Genomic DNA, 16,151 nt, shown 5'->3' with positions numbered 1-16,151 from the left:
TGTGTGTGTGTGTACTTCCTTATCTTCCTTATCCATTCATCTGTCGATGAACATGTGGGCTCTTTCCATAGTTTGGCTATTGTGGACATTGCTATAAACATCGGGGTGCTATACATTGGGGTGCAGATGCCCCTTTGGATCACTACATTTGTATCTTTAGTGTAGATACCTAGTAGTGCAGTTGCTGGGTCATAGCTCTGTTTTCAAGTTTTTGAGGAACCTCCATACTGTTTTCCAGAGTGGCTGCACCAGCTTGCATTCCCACCAACAGTGTAGGAGGGTTCCCCTTTCTCCGCATCCCCGCCAACATCTGTCGTTTCCTGACTTGTTAATTTTAGCCCTTCTGACTGGTGTGAGGTGGTATCTCATTGTGGTTTTGATTTGGATTTCCCTGATGCCGAGTGATGTTGAGCATTTTTTCATGTGTCTGTTGGACATTTGTATGTCTTCTTTGGAGAAGTGTCTGTTCATGTCTTCTGCCCATTTCTTGATTGGATTATTTGTTCTTTGGGCTTTAAGTTTGGTAGGTTCTTTATAGATTTTGGATACTAGCCCTTCATCTGATATGTCATTTGCAAATATCTTCCCCCCATTCAGTAGGTTGTCTCTTGGTTTTGTTGACTGTTTCCTTTGCTGTGCAAAAACTTTTTATCCTGATGAAGTCTCAATAGTTCATTTTTGCCTTTGTTTCCCTTGCCTTTGGAGATGTGTCTAGGAAGAAGTTGCTGTGGCCGAGGTCACAAAGGTTGCTGCTGCCTGTGTTCTCCTCTAGGATTTTGATGGATTCCTGTCTCACATTTAGGTCTTTCGTGCATTTTAAGTCTATTTTTATGTGTGGTATAAGGAAATGGTCCAGTTTAATTCTTCTGCATGTGGCTGTCCAATTTTCCCAACACCATTTGTTGAAGAGACTTTTTTCCATTGGATATTCTTTCCTGCTTTGTCAAAGATGAGTTGACCATAGAGTTGAGGGTCCATTTCTGGGCTCTCTATTCTGTTCCATTGATCTATGTGTCTGTCTTTGTGCCAGTACCATACTGTCTTGATGATTACAGCTTTGTAATAGAGCTGGAAGCCCGGAATTGTGATGCCACCAGCTTTGGTTTTCTTTTTTAACATTCCTTTAGCTATTTGGGGTCTTTTTTGGTTCCATACAAATGTTAGAATTTTTTGTTCTAGCTCTGTGAAAAAAGTTGATGGTATTTTGATAAGGATTGCATTGAATGTTAAGATTGCTCTAGGTAGCATAGACATTTTAACAATATTTGTTCTTCCAATCCATGAGCATGGAACGTTTTTCCAGTTCTTTGTGTCTTCCTCAATTTCTTTCATGAGTGTTCTATAGTTTTCTGAGTACAGATCCTTTGCCTAAACCTAGTTAGGTTTATTCCTAGGTATCTTATACTTTTGGGTGCAGTTGTAAGTGGGATTGACTCTTCAATTTCTCTTTCTTCTGTCTCATAATTAGTGTATAGAAATGCAACTCATTTCTGTGCATGGATTTTATATCGGGAAGGGCATCTTTCTGATTTGGTTGGAACATGGAGACATTTGAAGAAAATGATAAAGTATGGAGGTGGACAAAGAGGCAAGGAGTAGATCCGGAAGGGCCTTGTATTTGGCTTACTGAGGAGTTACAGAAGGATATAAGCAGGGGAGGGACTTCAGATGACAATAATAGCAATAGGCAGCTATGTGCCAGGTGCTGTGCTAAGTGTCCTATTCATTATCTCATTGAATCTGCACTCTACGAAGGAGGTGCTGTTTACTCCCATTTTACAGATGAGGAAATTGAGTCTTAGAGGTTAAGTCATTTGCCCAAAAGTTGCCCAACTAGAAAGTGACAGAGCCAAGATTTCAGCTCAGGTCTGTCTGATTCTTGATCCCATTGGTATTGATCAGAGGAATAAAAAGGAGGCAGAAACAAGATTTTGTGGCCTGCCTAGTGGGGAAGGTAGGAAGTTACGGTTGGGGTGGGGGTGAGGTTTCTAGCCTGGGTGGCCAGTGTTGGCTTGTGATATTTTCAGTCAGGATATAGGGCCATGTGTTAGCTAGCTTTAAGGGGGTGCTCATGAGCTGAGTTTGGATATACAGAATTTGTGGTACCTCTGCATCCTCCTGGTGGAACTGCCCTGGAACTGTCTGGAAACGTGGGCCTAGAGCTTCAGGGGGTTAGAAATGGAGACAGAGCACGTGGTAATTGCAGCTCCGGGGGAGGAGAGGAAGTGACACCCAGAGAGCAGAGCATGCACTGAGAGGAGAAGGAAGGGCTAGTTCAGAAGCCTTTGGGAAATGTCAGCAGTTAAGGAGAAGGGTGAAGAGGCTCCAGGGCTGGACTTGGGGCCTGGGGGCCCAGCACCACTAAGCCAGTATGCTTTGGCTTTGCCTCTCCTCAGAACTGCAGCTTGCCAAGCTCTCCTGGGAGGGGCTGGGCCCCCGCGTCCTGGAGATGGAGAGGGTGTGGACAGCCATGGTGTGTGTCTGAATCACCCCCTCTCTCCGTTGGCCCCAGGCCAGCCTCCTCCCCAGACCAGTGTGATGTCAGACCTGGGCTGACCTGAAGGTGTGGGGTTGCCTGGCGCAGTTCCCTCTGGGATGAGGTCCCAAGGGGAGCCAGCCTGGCTTTGGTCCAGAAGCTTGGGGCCTACGTACAGAGGGGTGAGTTGAGGCTGACTGGGCTTGGTGGGGCTGGCATGTAGAAGCAAGATAATCCTCTGACTGGGAGAGGAACTATAAGTCCCCCTCCTCTTCCCCAATATATTGTTTTCCCTCCAGGTCTTAAGAAGGAGGGCAGGGGTGGGAGAGGGCTGGCTTGGAGGTGAGGTTGGCATATATTCCCATGAATACGGTAGATTGTTTTGGAAAAATCTCTTGGCCGGAAATTACATGTCATGTCTGCTCCTCAGTGTGGATTTGTCACTTCACTGATGCTGCTGGAGAGGCTGGGGGAAGGGAGTGGACAGCAGAGGCAAGCTGGTTCCTGGCCACTCCCAGCTCCCTTTAGAGATAAGAGGGCAGGTTATAGACCGGAGGGGTATACATGTAGGGTGGATTCCCCAAATCCTAGAGGCAGTTTGGATCATGCGGATATCTTATAGCAGAATGCCATTAGGAAGCAGGGGAGTTATGGATGGAGGAGGTAAGGAGAAAGCAGGAAGGAGGAATGATTTGGATCAGATCCTTCATCCAGCGATGGGCCTGGCATTTTCAGCCTTTTTTCCTCTAACTTTGGGTCAGTACAGCCTCCTGACTTTGGGTTCTTACAGCCTCCCACAAACCTAGTTTCTGTTAGAGCTGCGGTAGGATGCCCAGGAACTTCTGCCTGGAATAGATCCCCTGCCTGGCTGGGTCATCCCCCACCCCAGCATGCTTCAAGGCAGAGAAGGAGCTTGTGAGGAGAGTGAGCCTTGTAGGAACTCATCTAGTATCCTTCTGGGGTCTCTTTCCTCAGTTTTGAGGTTGAGTTTGTTGGGGGTGGGCGGAAGGGGGGGGCAGGTATCTCAGCATCTCCCTCCTCCTCTGCCCCAACCCCGGAAGGGGAGGGTTCCCTGAGCTCAGCCCTGAATACCTGGTACTAAGGAGTCAGTGGATGCTTCAGATGCCGGCAGAATGAGAGGGTGTGCGTGGGGCACCTTGGGGCCCTCAGGGCTGGCGAGAGAGGAGGAGCCTCTGCAGTGGGACTTCCTCTGCTAGCACTGACCTCACCCCAGTGCTGGGTGGCAGAGCCCTGTGTGGGCACGTGTTGGAGCACCTTCTCCCACGGGGAGTGTGGGCACTCGAGGCACCCTTCTGAGGCCAGAGGTCAGCCCCAGCCCTGTGCCCTGCACAGCCTGTGCAGTCTTGGGGGGGTGGGGGGGGCAGGCAGGGAGATGTCAAGGCCGGGCTGGGAGGAGGCGTGGGGCTGGGGCGGGCTGTGGTCTCGCTCCGGGTGCTGGAGGCGTGGCTTCCATGGCTGGGCAGGTTCGCGGGCGCTGAGGGAGTGGAGTGCGGAGTGGAGCGGCAGGGAGCCCGGCAGGTGGGCGCATGCTTGGAGCCTGGTGGTGTGGAAGCCGGGCAGGTGGAGGGATAGGCATCAGGCCCCAAGGAGGGGAGGGGTCTCAGGTCAAGTCAGGATGGGGCTCCTCCTACGTGAGCTTCTTGGATGGACCTCCTTATGGAATAGGGGCCTCCTTTATGAATCCCCAGGACCTAATTGGTGGCGGTGGAGCTCTGGGGTCCTGGAGGTGGCCCAGGGGCTGAGGGGAGCTGTGGCCCTGCGGTCATTGGCGGTGGGGCCGTGCTGCGGCACCTGGCTCTCTCCGGGGGTCAGCCGGTGGTGGTGGTGCTGCTGCGGAGAGGCGGCGGGAGGCGGCGGCTCCTTGGAATGGAGGCTGGGGACCGGGTTGGGGGAGGGGCCGGCCGCGGGCCTGGCGCAGGAGACCGCAGGAGACCGCGACCATCCGGGCTGGGCTGGGGCTCTGGCCGGCCAGCCAGTGGCGGATGAGAGGCTGTGGGCGGGTGCGCGGGGGGGCCGTGGACCGGCCTCCCCCGTTGAGGCGCCCCTCCTTCTGGAGGATGCTGGAGGCCCGGCCCCTCAGGACGCAGGGCAGTGACGCTGCCGCTGCCGGTACCGCCGGAGGGGCGGGGGCTGCGGGAGGGCTCTGCTCCCCTCCCTGGCACGAACGCCGGGAGTTTGGGTGCCATGGGGGAGAGATCTGCATATCAGCGCCTGGCTCGGGGTGAGGAGGGACAGCAGGTAATGGGAGAAGCCTGGGGGTTAGCCAGGTACCCGGGTCCTAGACCCCATCATCTGCCAATGAGCTGAGGGCCCAGCCCTGCTCCGCAGCAGCCTCTCGGGAGTGAGGGGTGTCTGTGCTTCTGGGCCCCAGGACAGATCCTGGGGGGGCTGAGAGGCTGGGTGAAGAGGTATTTGTGTGTGTGTGCGATGGGTGAGGGGCAAGTCAGTGGTGGTGAATTACTGATGCTGCCACCTGCTTCAGTGTCTCTGGGTTCTCTGGGACCCAATTAAATGGCCTTTTGGGCTTTTCTTCAACTCTCCATGGGAGCCCCCAGGAGCAGTGCCTGCCAGGATTTGGGTGTAGTCTTTTATGGGCACTGAGTCCTTGTTCCCTGGACATTACTGCTTACTTTCCGAATATGCATATCAAGCTAAATGTCCTTGTTTGCTTTAGAAAAGATGATCACTGTATTTATGGGGCCGCTTCCCTTCTTGGAGATCAAACACTTTCTCTCTTGGTCGGCAGAGGGCGGTAGCTGACAGGACAAAGGGGGACAGAATAGGTGGAGGGTGTTTTCCAGGGCTAGGAGAAGGGGTCCAAGAACTGGCCTGACCTCTGACCTCTGACCATGCTTTGCTTTTCCGCACAGCCTTTTCCAGCTGGAATGCTGAACAAGCTGCTGAGGCTTGTTCTTACCCGACATCTAAGGGAAGAGTTAGGCGTGGGGTTCTGATAGATTTGGGGCACATCTTTTGGGGGTAGCTAGAATTTTTATTTTGGCCATTCTGATCCAGCAGTCCCTATATTACAGTAGAGGGAGTAATTTTCTTAAATTGTTCCCTAAAGTCAGGTCTCCGGGGCTCCTTCAGAGTGGTGCCTGGTGGGAAGTGGGCAGTAGGCTTCTCTGAGCCATGGGCATTGTCTGCCAGGTTTTGAGAAAAGTCATTTCCAGTGTGACCTCATCCTGACTTCATCTTGTCCATTAGCTCTGACCCCAGCCTCAGACTGGTGATTCACTGGACCAAGGGGAGGCTGTACCTGGCTGGCTCCACACGCTTTGGGTGGTGGGTGACACAGCGCTGGGTAAGAGGGACTGAGTGCTGGGAGTGCCCACCAATATCCACACCCCCTGCCTACCTTCTTGTCACCCCCCCCCCACCATGGGGTCAGAGCAGGAAATGGCTGACCTTTCAGGTAACCTTCCTGCGAGGAAGGTCGAGTACTAAGAGAGGTCTTGGAAAGAGAGCCTAAGATGCTGACTCCCCAAAACTGTCACCCAGCTGCCTGCCCCATCAGCCGGCTGGGGTTCCCAGAGCCAGTAGCCAGCTGGATAGGGACAAGAGAGCAGTGTACAAGAAGTGGGCTCCCTGGGCAGGGGGGCGGGGGGGGGGGGGGGTTGCTGAGGGAGACTGCGAGGACTTCCTGCAGCTGTCAGGTGTGTCTGGGGGCTGTAGTGAGGGGAGTGTAAGGGCAGCTGGCACTCTTGAGGGGGGGCAGAGGGATCATTTGTCAGCTGCAGGAACATGGGGGGCCTATGGGGGCTTGATGGAGTGTCTCCAGTTCCTTTTAGCTGAGGCTGTTGTCTGTGCGTGGGGGTGCTATACAAGAAACATCCTATAGTTTGGAATCCTTGCTCTGGGGTGGGGGCATCCCAGCAGGGTCTAGGGACATATTTGTTTATTTTGAGGGGGTTTTGGATCTTAGCCGGCTGGTCTGGGGGAGGAGGCACCCTGGATGTTGTGGGCATGCAAGGCAACCCCAGGGGAGGGGGTGGAGATTCCTCACCCCCACAGCCCCCCCTCGCTCTTGGCTGGACTGCCCCACTCTGGCAGGCTGCCGGCCTCCTATTTCCGTCGGGCACCAGGGTAACAGGGCCACATTAGGGCCTGAGCCAGCAGACGCCCAGCCAAGGCTTGGACTTGGTGATGGGGGAGGGTCTCTGAAGGGTCTGCCTACAGGGCCCAGGAATGACTGTCCGGGGCCCAAGCCCCCAACTCAGGCGGTGTTCTAGCCCCCACAGCCCCAGACAAGCCCATGTGGGAGCCTGTAGCCCCTCTTTGTGCATTACTGCTTGATTCACATAACCCCCACCCTAAAATCCCAGGAGTTGTCTGCAACTATGGGGGCTGGGGTGGAAGCCAGAGACAGGGGGCCTTGTGTATGGGGAGGCAGGGGGGCCAGCGCGGGTGGCTGGGAGGAAGAGTCCCCCCATTCCCGCCACCCTCTTGGCAGTGATTCAGAAAGGTCCTTTTTCAGCCAGTGTCAGAGCTGCTCAGCTGGGGAGGGAGGGGGGAGGGAGGGAGGGAGGGCGGGCAGGCGGGGGAGCCCGGGAGTAGGGCTGAGCTGTGACCACTGCACTGAAGAGAAGTCAGAGAAACAGGACAGAGGATCTGCGCTGCAGCCGGGAAAAGAGCTAACCAGCTCCTGCCAGACTAGCCAGCTGTGGAAACAGCTGTGCAGCCGAGAAAGGGGGCCCACCCTGTTCTTTCTGCCCCACTTCCCACCCCTGGTGTGGGATTTGGGGGACTCCTGGGCCAGACCTGTGGTCAGCTTCCATCCTGGGCAGAACCTTGAATTCAGGAGCTAAAGCCCCTGCTCCCCCTACTTCTTGGGCCAGAGCCCCAGTGACCTGGTCAGGGGGTCCAGCTCTGTGGAGATGCCGGCGGCTCGTCGCTTCCCTGGCCTAGAGCTCTCCTTCCCTCTCCTGGCCAGACTACGGCGACGCCTGTACACAGTGAGTGGGGGCTGGGGGTGTGGGTAGGACTGACCGGGGACTGGGTCAGCACCCCCCCCTCCAGCCCCCCAGAGCCAGCAGTTCACTGAGGGGCAGAGTACAGGACTGGCAATGGCTGAGGGCTTGATAGGGGTTCTGGGCTCGGGGCCTCTCCCCTCGGCTGCTGCATTCTGGTTGGTGAGTGTGTTAGGAGAATGTACGCAGGAAGTGTGCACGCCCGGAGAGCCCCACGCCAGGCGTCAGACACAGGTGTGGGACTGCGGGTGTGCCGGGGGCCAGGCACACCCACAACTGGAGTGTGAGCAGGGTTGGGGAGAAGCCGGGGCAGTGCCCTCCCTGTGCTCCACAGACAAAGAAACTTGCTGTGGAAGGGGCGGTTAGCAGAGGGGAGGGGGCTTGTCCTGGCTCACCCGGGCCAGGCGGTAGAGACAAGACTGAGACCCTGATTGCTTGCTTCTCACTGGGATCCCGGTGTTCTTCCAGTTCCCTGCACACCCCTCCGCAGAGCAAGCCTGTTCCTGGGGCTGGAGAGTGGGGAGGGGAGTGTCCAGCTGAGCAGGGAGATCTGTTCGCTGTTGTCTTGGGGAAAAGAAACAGGCCGGACTGTGCTTTCTGAGCAGCTTCAGGGGAAGGGCTCTGTGTCTCCCCCAGTCCTGACCACCCGGTGCATGGCTTTGAGCTGCTCTGAGGAGCCGCTGCCTCCAGAGCAGGGTGGGAGTGGGGAGCCTGGAGCCCTGAGACTTGGAGACTGGTCAAGAAGAGGAGGGGGTCTGTGGACTGCTTTTGCCCCACTGGCAGGCACATCTTAGGGCATGCAGGGGGTGCGGTCTCTTTGCCTCAGAGACAGGGCCGTGATGATGGAAGTCCTGGCCGGCCCTGCATGGCCTGGCTGCTGAGAGCTCCGGCCTGGGTTGGTGATTTTCACAGTGCGCCCTTGGGGCCGCCTTCTGGAAAGCAGCAGTGTCCTGCCCTCTTATGTCCACACTGCTTTGTGCGGAACAGATAGTTTTGTTGAGGATAAGTGAGTTAATACAGCCAGATGCGTAGAACCATGCCTGGCGTATAGTAAGTATCAAGTGTTAGAGTTATTTTTATTGTTCTTCTTAAATAAAATTAATAGAAATATGTCCTTTTTACCGTGTGTGTGTATAGTCAGTCAACATGATGTCACCTATAGTATAAAGGGGAAATGAAAGGAAAGTGAGGATAACATTTCAGGTATTCTGATATGTCAGGACGTTCTGACATGAAGTAGTCAGTGCGGAGCCCTCCAGCAGAACCACCGTGGAGGCAGCGCCTGCAAGTGCTGACTGACAGGGGAGTTTGGAAATCACAAAGGTGGGTTGCCTTCCGTGACGTTTTTCGGACTAGCAAACAACTTTTGGTAAGTTCTGAACAAAACAAAGGCCAGTTTTCCCTCAGTGTATGTATTAGTTCCACTCTAGGAGGATTCACTGTGTATCTAGACTGCAAAATACTTTTTTGTTCATATGTAAGATGGAATTCAGTTCTAGGGTCAGGTGATTGTAAACCAATTTTTCACCTGCATGAACTAAGTTGTGTGGGATTTGGGACAGTGGGTGAGATTGCTTTGTACATTACAGGATAACTTGTGTTCTTGTCTCCCAGCCACTCACTAAATGCCACTCGAGGTCCCCCAACATGATGACAACCAAGAATGTCCCCTAGGGGGCTGTACAGCCCTCGTGAGAACCGTCTGGGTAAAGGGTCACAGCTTGAAATTTGGAAACCCCCCCTGTAGCCCAGCTGCCTTGGTGGAGGAGCCAGGGTTTGAACTGAGGGCCTCCCACTCCCGTGTGTCACTCTTTGTACTGTCCTGAGCTGCCTGGGAAGGTCTGAAGTCCTGGCACTGGCCGCCGGGAGCTGTCGGGGCAGGAGGCGCATGCTAGGCCTGAGCTGCAAGAGTCTGCTTCTCTGAGTGCGCACTGTGATCAGAGCTGGGGGCTGAGACCGCCTCTGACTTGTTGGGGGGGGCGTTGAGGGGTCGCTGGCCTCTTCCCTCTTGTGGGTCTTCTTTGGTGGGGGACTGAATGCGGGTCAGCCCTCAGCTCTGAGGTGTCTGACTTGGACAAGGATGGGTTCGGGTCCAGCGGGTCAGGCTGCTTCGTTTCAGGGGTGCCCCTGTGTCCTCTTTCTCTGGGCCGCAGAGAGTGTAGGTCAGAGGTCGCTCACTGGTGGCCCATTGGCTGATGATAGCCTGCACTTGTGTTTTGCTTGGCCAGCACAGAACGTGTGTGTGTGTGTGTGTATTTCAAACTTGAATTGGTTGACATAATTAAAAAAGTCAGGAGAATGTTAAGTGAAAACAAGGAACAGAATGGTGTGCTTGATGGGTGAATGTTTGTGTGGGGGAAAAACAGTCTGGAAGGATATGTAGAAGTCCTTTATGGCAGCTGGCTCTGGGGATGGGGGGCTAGGGGGCTCTGCAATAGGGCAGGGAATGAGACTTCATGGCTCCTGTGTGCCTTTTGAATATTTTATCATGTGCATATATTACCTTTTCAAAAAGAATTTTAATGGCGAGATTTCACATCTAGATTCAGATTTCCAGAATTTCTTGAAAAAATTGAAAGCTTTAACAACACAGGGCAGCGGTCTGCGGTGACAGCTGTCGAGGGAGGTAAGCAAGGCTGCCTCTTTGAGCCAGCATCTAAAAGCCCACCCCAGGGGTGCCTGGCTGGCTCAGTCGTTAAGCGTCTGTCTTGGGCTCAGGTCATGGGATCGAGCCCTGCATCGGGCTCCCTGCTCGGCGGGAAGCCTGCTTCTCCTCTCCCTCTGCCTGCCGCTCCCCCTGCTTGTGTGTGCTCTCTCAATCAAATAAATAAATAAAATCTTAAAAAAAAAAATAAAAGCCCACCCCATCCTCTGCGCCCCTTTTGTCTTCCACTCGTGTGGTCCTGACGGCACTCGAGCGGTCTCCTGTGGGATGGTCTTTGGATCTGTGGGGAGAGGCTCTGGTGATGTCAGGTCTTGGGTGGAACTTAGAGCTCATCTGGTCCACAGTGCTTTCTCTGGAGTCCATCAGGTCTGGGGAACCTATGGATGGGTCTCAAGGGACCCTGCACCACCACCCCCCTAACTAAAAATATATATCTGTTTTAAGTAGGTGCCACACCCAGCATGGAGCCCAGTGTGGGGCTTGAACGCACAACCCTAAGATCAAGACCTGAGCTGAGATCAAGAGTTGGACACTTAACCAACTGAGCCACCCCGGCGCCCCTAAAAATGTTTTATTTTTAAGTAATATTTACACCCAGTGTGGGGCTCCAACTCACAACCCTGATCAAGAGTCACATGTTCTACGGACTGAGCCAGCCTGCTACTCCTCCCCAATTTTTTTGTTTTTTAAAGATTTCATTTATTTATTTGACAGAGAGAGACACAGCGAGAGAGGGAACACAAGCAGGGGAAGGGGCAGAGGGAGAAGCAGGCTCCCCGCGGAGCAGGGAGCCCGATGCGGGGCTCGATCCCGGGACTCCGGGATCATGACCTGAGCCGAAGGCAGTCGCTCAACCGACTGAGCCACCCAGGCGCCCTCCTCCCCAATTTTTTCATGCAAACTTTATGAGTAAGAATGTGTCTGTTTTCCTGGAGACACAGTCGGTAGTTTTTGTGGTTCTCAGAGGGTTTGTGGCTCTGAGAACAGAGAGGTTGATCTCCGGTCACTACAAAGTTTGGGCTTAAGACCCCGACGCCAGGGCTTGGGCTGTATTGCAACTGTCCCAGTTCCATCCTTGTTGCTGCTGGGAAGAGGGGTACAGGGCATTCTGTACAGTTTTGGGGAGCAAGAAGGTGATTCGAGCCCTTCGTTGAAGCAGCGTAGTAGGATGTGGGTGAGCCCAGGGCACTCAGGGCGGGCTCGCCTGCTACCTCCCTGCACGCCTTGGTCCCTGAGCCGTTCTTCCCTCCCCACAGAGGCTGGGGGGCAGCAGCATGCAGCCGGAGGAGGGCACGGGCTGGCTGCTGGAGCTGCTGTCCGAGGTGCAGCTGCAACAGTACTTCCTGCGGCTCCGCGATGACCTCAACGTGACCCGCCTGTCCCACTTTGAGTATGTCAAGAATGAGGACCTGGAGAAGATTGGCATGGGCCGGCCCGGTAGGTGGGGCCATTGGCCTTGCTGGTTGCTTCCCCACTGACCATTTACCTCCTCTGTCATTAGGACTGCCAACTGCGTGGAAGAGCCCTCCCCCTTATTCCATCGGGTGGGAGGACGTGGCCTGCCCAGGAGCCCCCAAGGTGGGGTAGGGGGCATCAGTAGATGCCGCACGCCGTGAGCGCAGGAGGACAGTTGGTGGTCGGAAAGGTGACCTGGAGTTGGAGGAGAATGAAGTCTTCTAGCTCTGGATACTCAGGATTAAACACACACCCCTTTTGGCTTGTTCAGACATTTGGAGGATGCATTTCCTCCATCTCCTCCTCTGCTGTAATTGTGGCATTGAGTCGGCCCGGTTCATCATTCTGAAGGCCAGGGGTCCAGAGAGCCCCGTATGAACACGAGAAGATAAAAACCCTCAGAGGGTTTGCTAATTTTCTCTTAATCTGTCTCTGTCTCTCAAAGATCTGCTGTAAACTGAGCTCCTTCTGTCTCTTTCCCGTGCACCAAGATCTGCTGTATCAGCTGAACTCATTTTTTTTCTATGTATTTATCCTAAAAGTACTGATTGTAACATCTAGAAGCCATGGTATTCCTTGTAGAGCATTAGAAACTTACTAGTACATTCAACTTAAAATAGCTAAATAATAACATGCTAAATTAGACATCGACATATGCTAGTTTTGGCTTGGATAGTTGGTATCTGATGTCAGGAACATAAAAAAATTTTATGGGAGAAAAAACTCAAAATTGGGCAAATTCTACCCATTACCTTGATTTTTTTTTTTTTTTTTTTTCCTTGAGAGTTGGAAAAAGACCACTGATGTTCAATTTTGGTGGTTAAACACTTCCATCTAGTTCAAGAACCACTGCCTAGACGTGGAGTGCCATCTGGTTAACTGTGGCCCCTGGTGGGTTGGAATGGTCTGTTTCCTTGGTGTCATTGTGCTGGGCAGTACCTCTCAGTGGACCACCCCAGGGTGACCAAGGAAGCATGCAGGCGGGCAGCTTCTCTGGGGGATGTGAGCTACCTTAACATTTGAACCCCTTCCTTCCCCACAGGCCAGCGGCGGTTATGGGAGGCGGTGAAGAGGAGAAAGGCCACGTGCAAACGCAAGTCTTGGATGAGCAAGGTGCGTGGACGAGGTGCAAGATGGGGTGGGCAGCCTCGCAGGCCTCCCTGTGATGTCAGTCCTGGGAAACTCCCCCATTCCCAGGCAGGTGTAATCTGTACCTGGTCCAGACCTCCCTCCTCCAGGGTCTTCCTGGGCAGGGTGCTTGTAGAACTGCCCGGCTAAGTGTCTCATCCCCACCAGAGATGGCACGTGAGTAGCCTGTGCACCGCGGTGGCTTCTCATCCCCTCCCGCTGTGCAGTCGTGCTGGGCGTGGAACAGGCGCTCACTGACAGGTGCGCCGTAACCTGAGCCCTTGCTCTGACTGTTGGGGCCAGTGTCCAGGGCAGAGTGGTGGGGACTGTCTGGACCCGGGACATCTTTGCCTCGCTCCCCTCCTCCCCCACCCTCCCTAGTCTGCAGGGGTTTCTCTGGTCATCTGGCCCTGCTCACAGCTTCCTTCCCCACAGCCTGCCCCCCTTCTCCCTTTGCCCTAATTTAGGTCTGTGAGTGGTGAGTCCCTGTTCTGACTCAGTGGAACTTTGCCCATTGTCTGGAAGACAATGCGAGAGGAAGTGAACCAGCCAGGGCCTTCCCTCCCTGCTTCTGCCTCAGGGCTGGGTGGGGGGTGAGGGGGGTGGGCAGGGCAGAACAGCTGGACCAGGATTGGGCAGCAGAGATTTCCTGGCTCTGGTCTGGCCAAGGGGCTGTCTCTTGGGAGCCTGTGGCCTTTTCTGGGGACACTGTCCTGGTCCCTTGCCCAGGTTTTAGGGAAGGCTGGGTTTGTTGGGCGGATGAAGGCAGGAGGGAAGAGCTGTGCCGCGCGCCGGGATTCAGGGGTCGTGGACCCACCACATAGGAGGTCTTCAGGTCGGTCGGTGAACCTCTCTAGACCTGAGGGTCTTCAGCAAGAGTGCTGGTGGCACTTGTCCAGCTCACCTCACTGGGTGGTAGAGAAGGTCCCTTGAGATAAAGTCTGTGAAGGGCCTTGCTAGCTGAGCACTGCTTGCAAACATAAGGGAGTTTAGTTACTGGGAGGAAAGCAGTGGCTAGAAGAGGCCCTCAGAGTGGAGACACCCCCTACCCCATGCAGATAAGACCCTGCCAACCTTTGGGGGGCAGGGGCTCAAATGGACAGAGTCTGTGGCCTGAGGCCAAGGCTTTGGATGCCCTAGTGGTGGTGGCCAAGTCAGATCGACGGGGCCAACTCTGCTACTCAGGGCCTGACCTTTGGCCCCTTCCCTCCGTAGCCCAGGCTGCAGAGTCCCCTCCAGCCTTCTTTTCTCAGCTCTCAGCTCTAGGCACCCCTCCGGAGGCCCAGCTGTCTTCCCAGGCCCTTCCCCAGCAAGGCCTTGCTTCATCTGCGCTACCGCCCCCCCCCCCCCCCCCGCTCCCACCACATACACACATTCACGGTCCAACCTCAGGCTCAAATTATCCTCTCCCCCTGGCAGGATGAAGGGCAGTCAGCTCCCCAGGGAGGGTGGAGACAAACAGCGCCAAATGGGCAACCCAGAGAGGGGGCCAGGGCTAAAAATGGAAAGGGAGGTGTTTGTGGAGGGCCCCTCGGGCTCCTGCCCATCTGCTCGGGTTAGGGGCCGGAGTCTGTGTTGGGTAGGGGGACAGGGAGGGGCAAGTGGTGCAGTAGATGGGTCTGGAGTGGCTTTGGGCTCTCCTTGACCCCACAGCTGGGTGTGGGGCCACAGCAGTCACAAGCCACATGCCTGTCAGTCCATTTCTGGCACATACCCCGAGGCCACACTGAGACTGTGGATTCCCATTTGAGGGTGTGGTCTGGAGGAGGGGAGGGCCTCCAGCCAGGCTGCCCCCTGGCACTTTGGCAAAGCCAGGACCTCTGGAGGCCTAGCCGAGGATCCTATGGGGCAGGACTGAGTGACCAGCTCCGGCGCCTGAGGCTTCCATCTGGCCCCTGGCTGCTTTCAAACAGGTGTTCAGTGGAAAGCGATTGGAGGCTGAGTTCCCCCCTCATCACTCTCAGAGCACCTTCCGGAAGACCTCACCCACCCCAGGGGGCCCGGCAGGGGAGGGGCCCCTGCAGAGCCTCACCTGCCTCATTGGGGAGAAGGACCTGCATCTATTCGAGAAGCTAGGAGATGGCTCCTTTGGCGTGGTGCGCAGGGGCGAGTGGGACGCCCCCTCGGGGAAGACGGTGAGCTTCTGGGTCCTGTGGGGTGTGGTGGAGGGACAGGCCTCGAAGAGACTCTGGCAGAGTCCCCCTCACTCTGCCTCTGAGGCAGATCTTTCCCCTCTACTGGGATGTGAATGGGGCTGGGCACAGGTCGAAAGGGGTGTGCTCCGAATTCCACGCTCAGCTTTAACTTGACATGTCTGTTTCTTTTTTTTTTCAATTATAAAAATTTACTTATCATAAAACTGGAAATTTTTTAAAAATAAGAAAACAATTGTTTGTAATCCCCCCGCTCAGAGGAAGCAGAGTTATTTCAGCCTAGTGAATTTTTACGTATGCATGGGCCTATGTAACCACTGCCCCAGTCATGATAGAGAACAGTCCCAGCACCCCAGAAGGCTCCCTCTTGCCCCTTCCACTGAGTATCTCTTCCTCCAAGGGAAGCACTCTTTTGATTTCTCTCACCATAGGTTCGTTTTTTGGCTATATATATGTATGTAGTGTGTATATATATATATATATATATATATATATGTATTTTTTTTTTTTTTAAGACTTTATTCATTTGAGAGAGAGCACACGCGGGGGTGGGGGGTGGAGAGGCAGAGGGAGAGGGAAAAGCAGATGTGGGGCTCGATCCCAGGACCTGGAGATCATGACCTGAGCCGAAGGCAGATGCTTAACCATCTGAGCCAGCTACCCAGGTGCCCCTTTTGGCATTCTATTTACATTTTCCTTCCACACCGAAAACATTTCTAGTATTGCATTTTATGACAACATTTTAATATTCTCCCATCACACTGATCATCTCTTATTGTAGGTTTGCTATTTAACCTGGGCGTTGTCCCAGGAAGGGGAGGTCCAGGGTAGGTCAGTAAGCTGCCCTGCTCCAGCCGGGCCACAGGCGCCTGTGACGTGCTCACCTATCCAGATGAGCAGACCCGAGACAGGGCTGTTTGGACTGAGTTGGAGGGAGGAGCAGGTGGGCTCCAAGTGTTGGGGCCTGGGGCCTGTCCTGACTCCTTTCCATCCCCACTCTGGGCAGGTGAGTGTGGCTGTGAAGTGCCTGAAGCCTGACGTGCTGAGCCAGCCTGAGGCCATGGACGACTTCATCCGGGAGGTTAACGCCATGCACTCGCTTGACCATCGCAACCTCATTCGCCTCTATGGTGTGGTGCTCACGCCGCCCATGAAGATGGTGAGTGCTGCGGGTGGCGGACGGGTGCTCAGGCAGGGTCTCTGGGGCCCCAGATCTGCCCATCCCCCTGCCTATGCTGTGCTTCGTCCCTCCATTCTGATGAAGGACGCTTTGGTCCCTCACT

The 16,151-nt window shown here is 54.6% G+C and overlaps 1 protein-coding gene across 13 annotated transcripts in view; it reads left to right on the top strand.

Moving 5' to 3' along the window:
* TNK2 (tyrosine kinase non receptor 2) overlaps positions 1-16,151 on the top strand; it is a 47,331-nt gene that overhangs the window by 17,313 nt on the left and 13,867 nt on the right. For 4 of the 13 annotated variants that reach the window (XM_044919811.1, XM_044919789.1, XM_044919799.1 and 1 more), the window contains exons 1-5: positions 4,682-4,735; positions 11,389-11,569; positions 12,630-12,700; positions 14,629-14,850; positions 15,875-16,027. In XM_044919811.1, coding sequence (XP_044775746.1) covers positions 4,682-4,735; positions 11,389-11,569; positions 12,630-12,700; positions 14,629-14,850; positions 15,875-16,027 — 681 coding nt within the window. Of the gene's footprint in view, positions 1-4,681; positions 4,736-7,260; positions 7,453-8,679; positions 8,791-11,388; positions 11,570-12,629; positions 12,701-14,628; positions 14,851-15,874; positions 16,028-16,151 lie in introns of those variants that run through there. The other 9 variants (XM_021692695.1, XM_021692701.1, XM_021692694.1 and 6 more) reach the window with 7 other exon arrangements.

Source organism: Neomonachus schauinslandi, chromosome 1 (genome assembly GCF_002201575.2).
Source record: "Neomonachus schauinslandi chromosome 1, ASM220157v2, whole genome shotgun sequence".
Taxonomy (NCBI): domain Eukaryota; kingdom Metazoa; phylum Chordata; class Mammalia; order Carnivora; family Phocidae; genus Neomonachus; species Neomonachus schauinslandi.
Note: the sequence above shows the minus strand (reverse complement) of the source record. Positions and strands in the feature narration are given on the sequence as shown.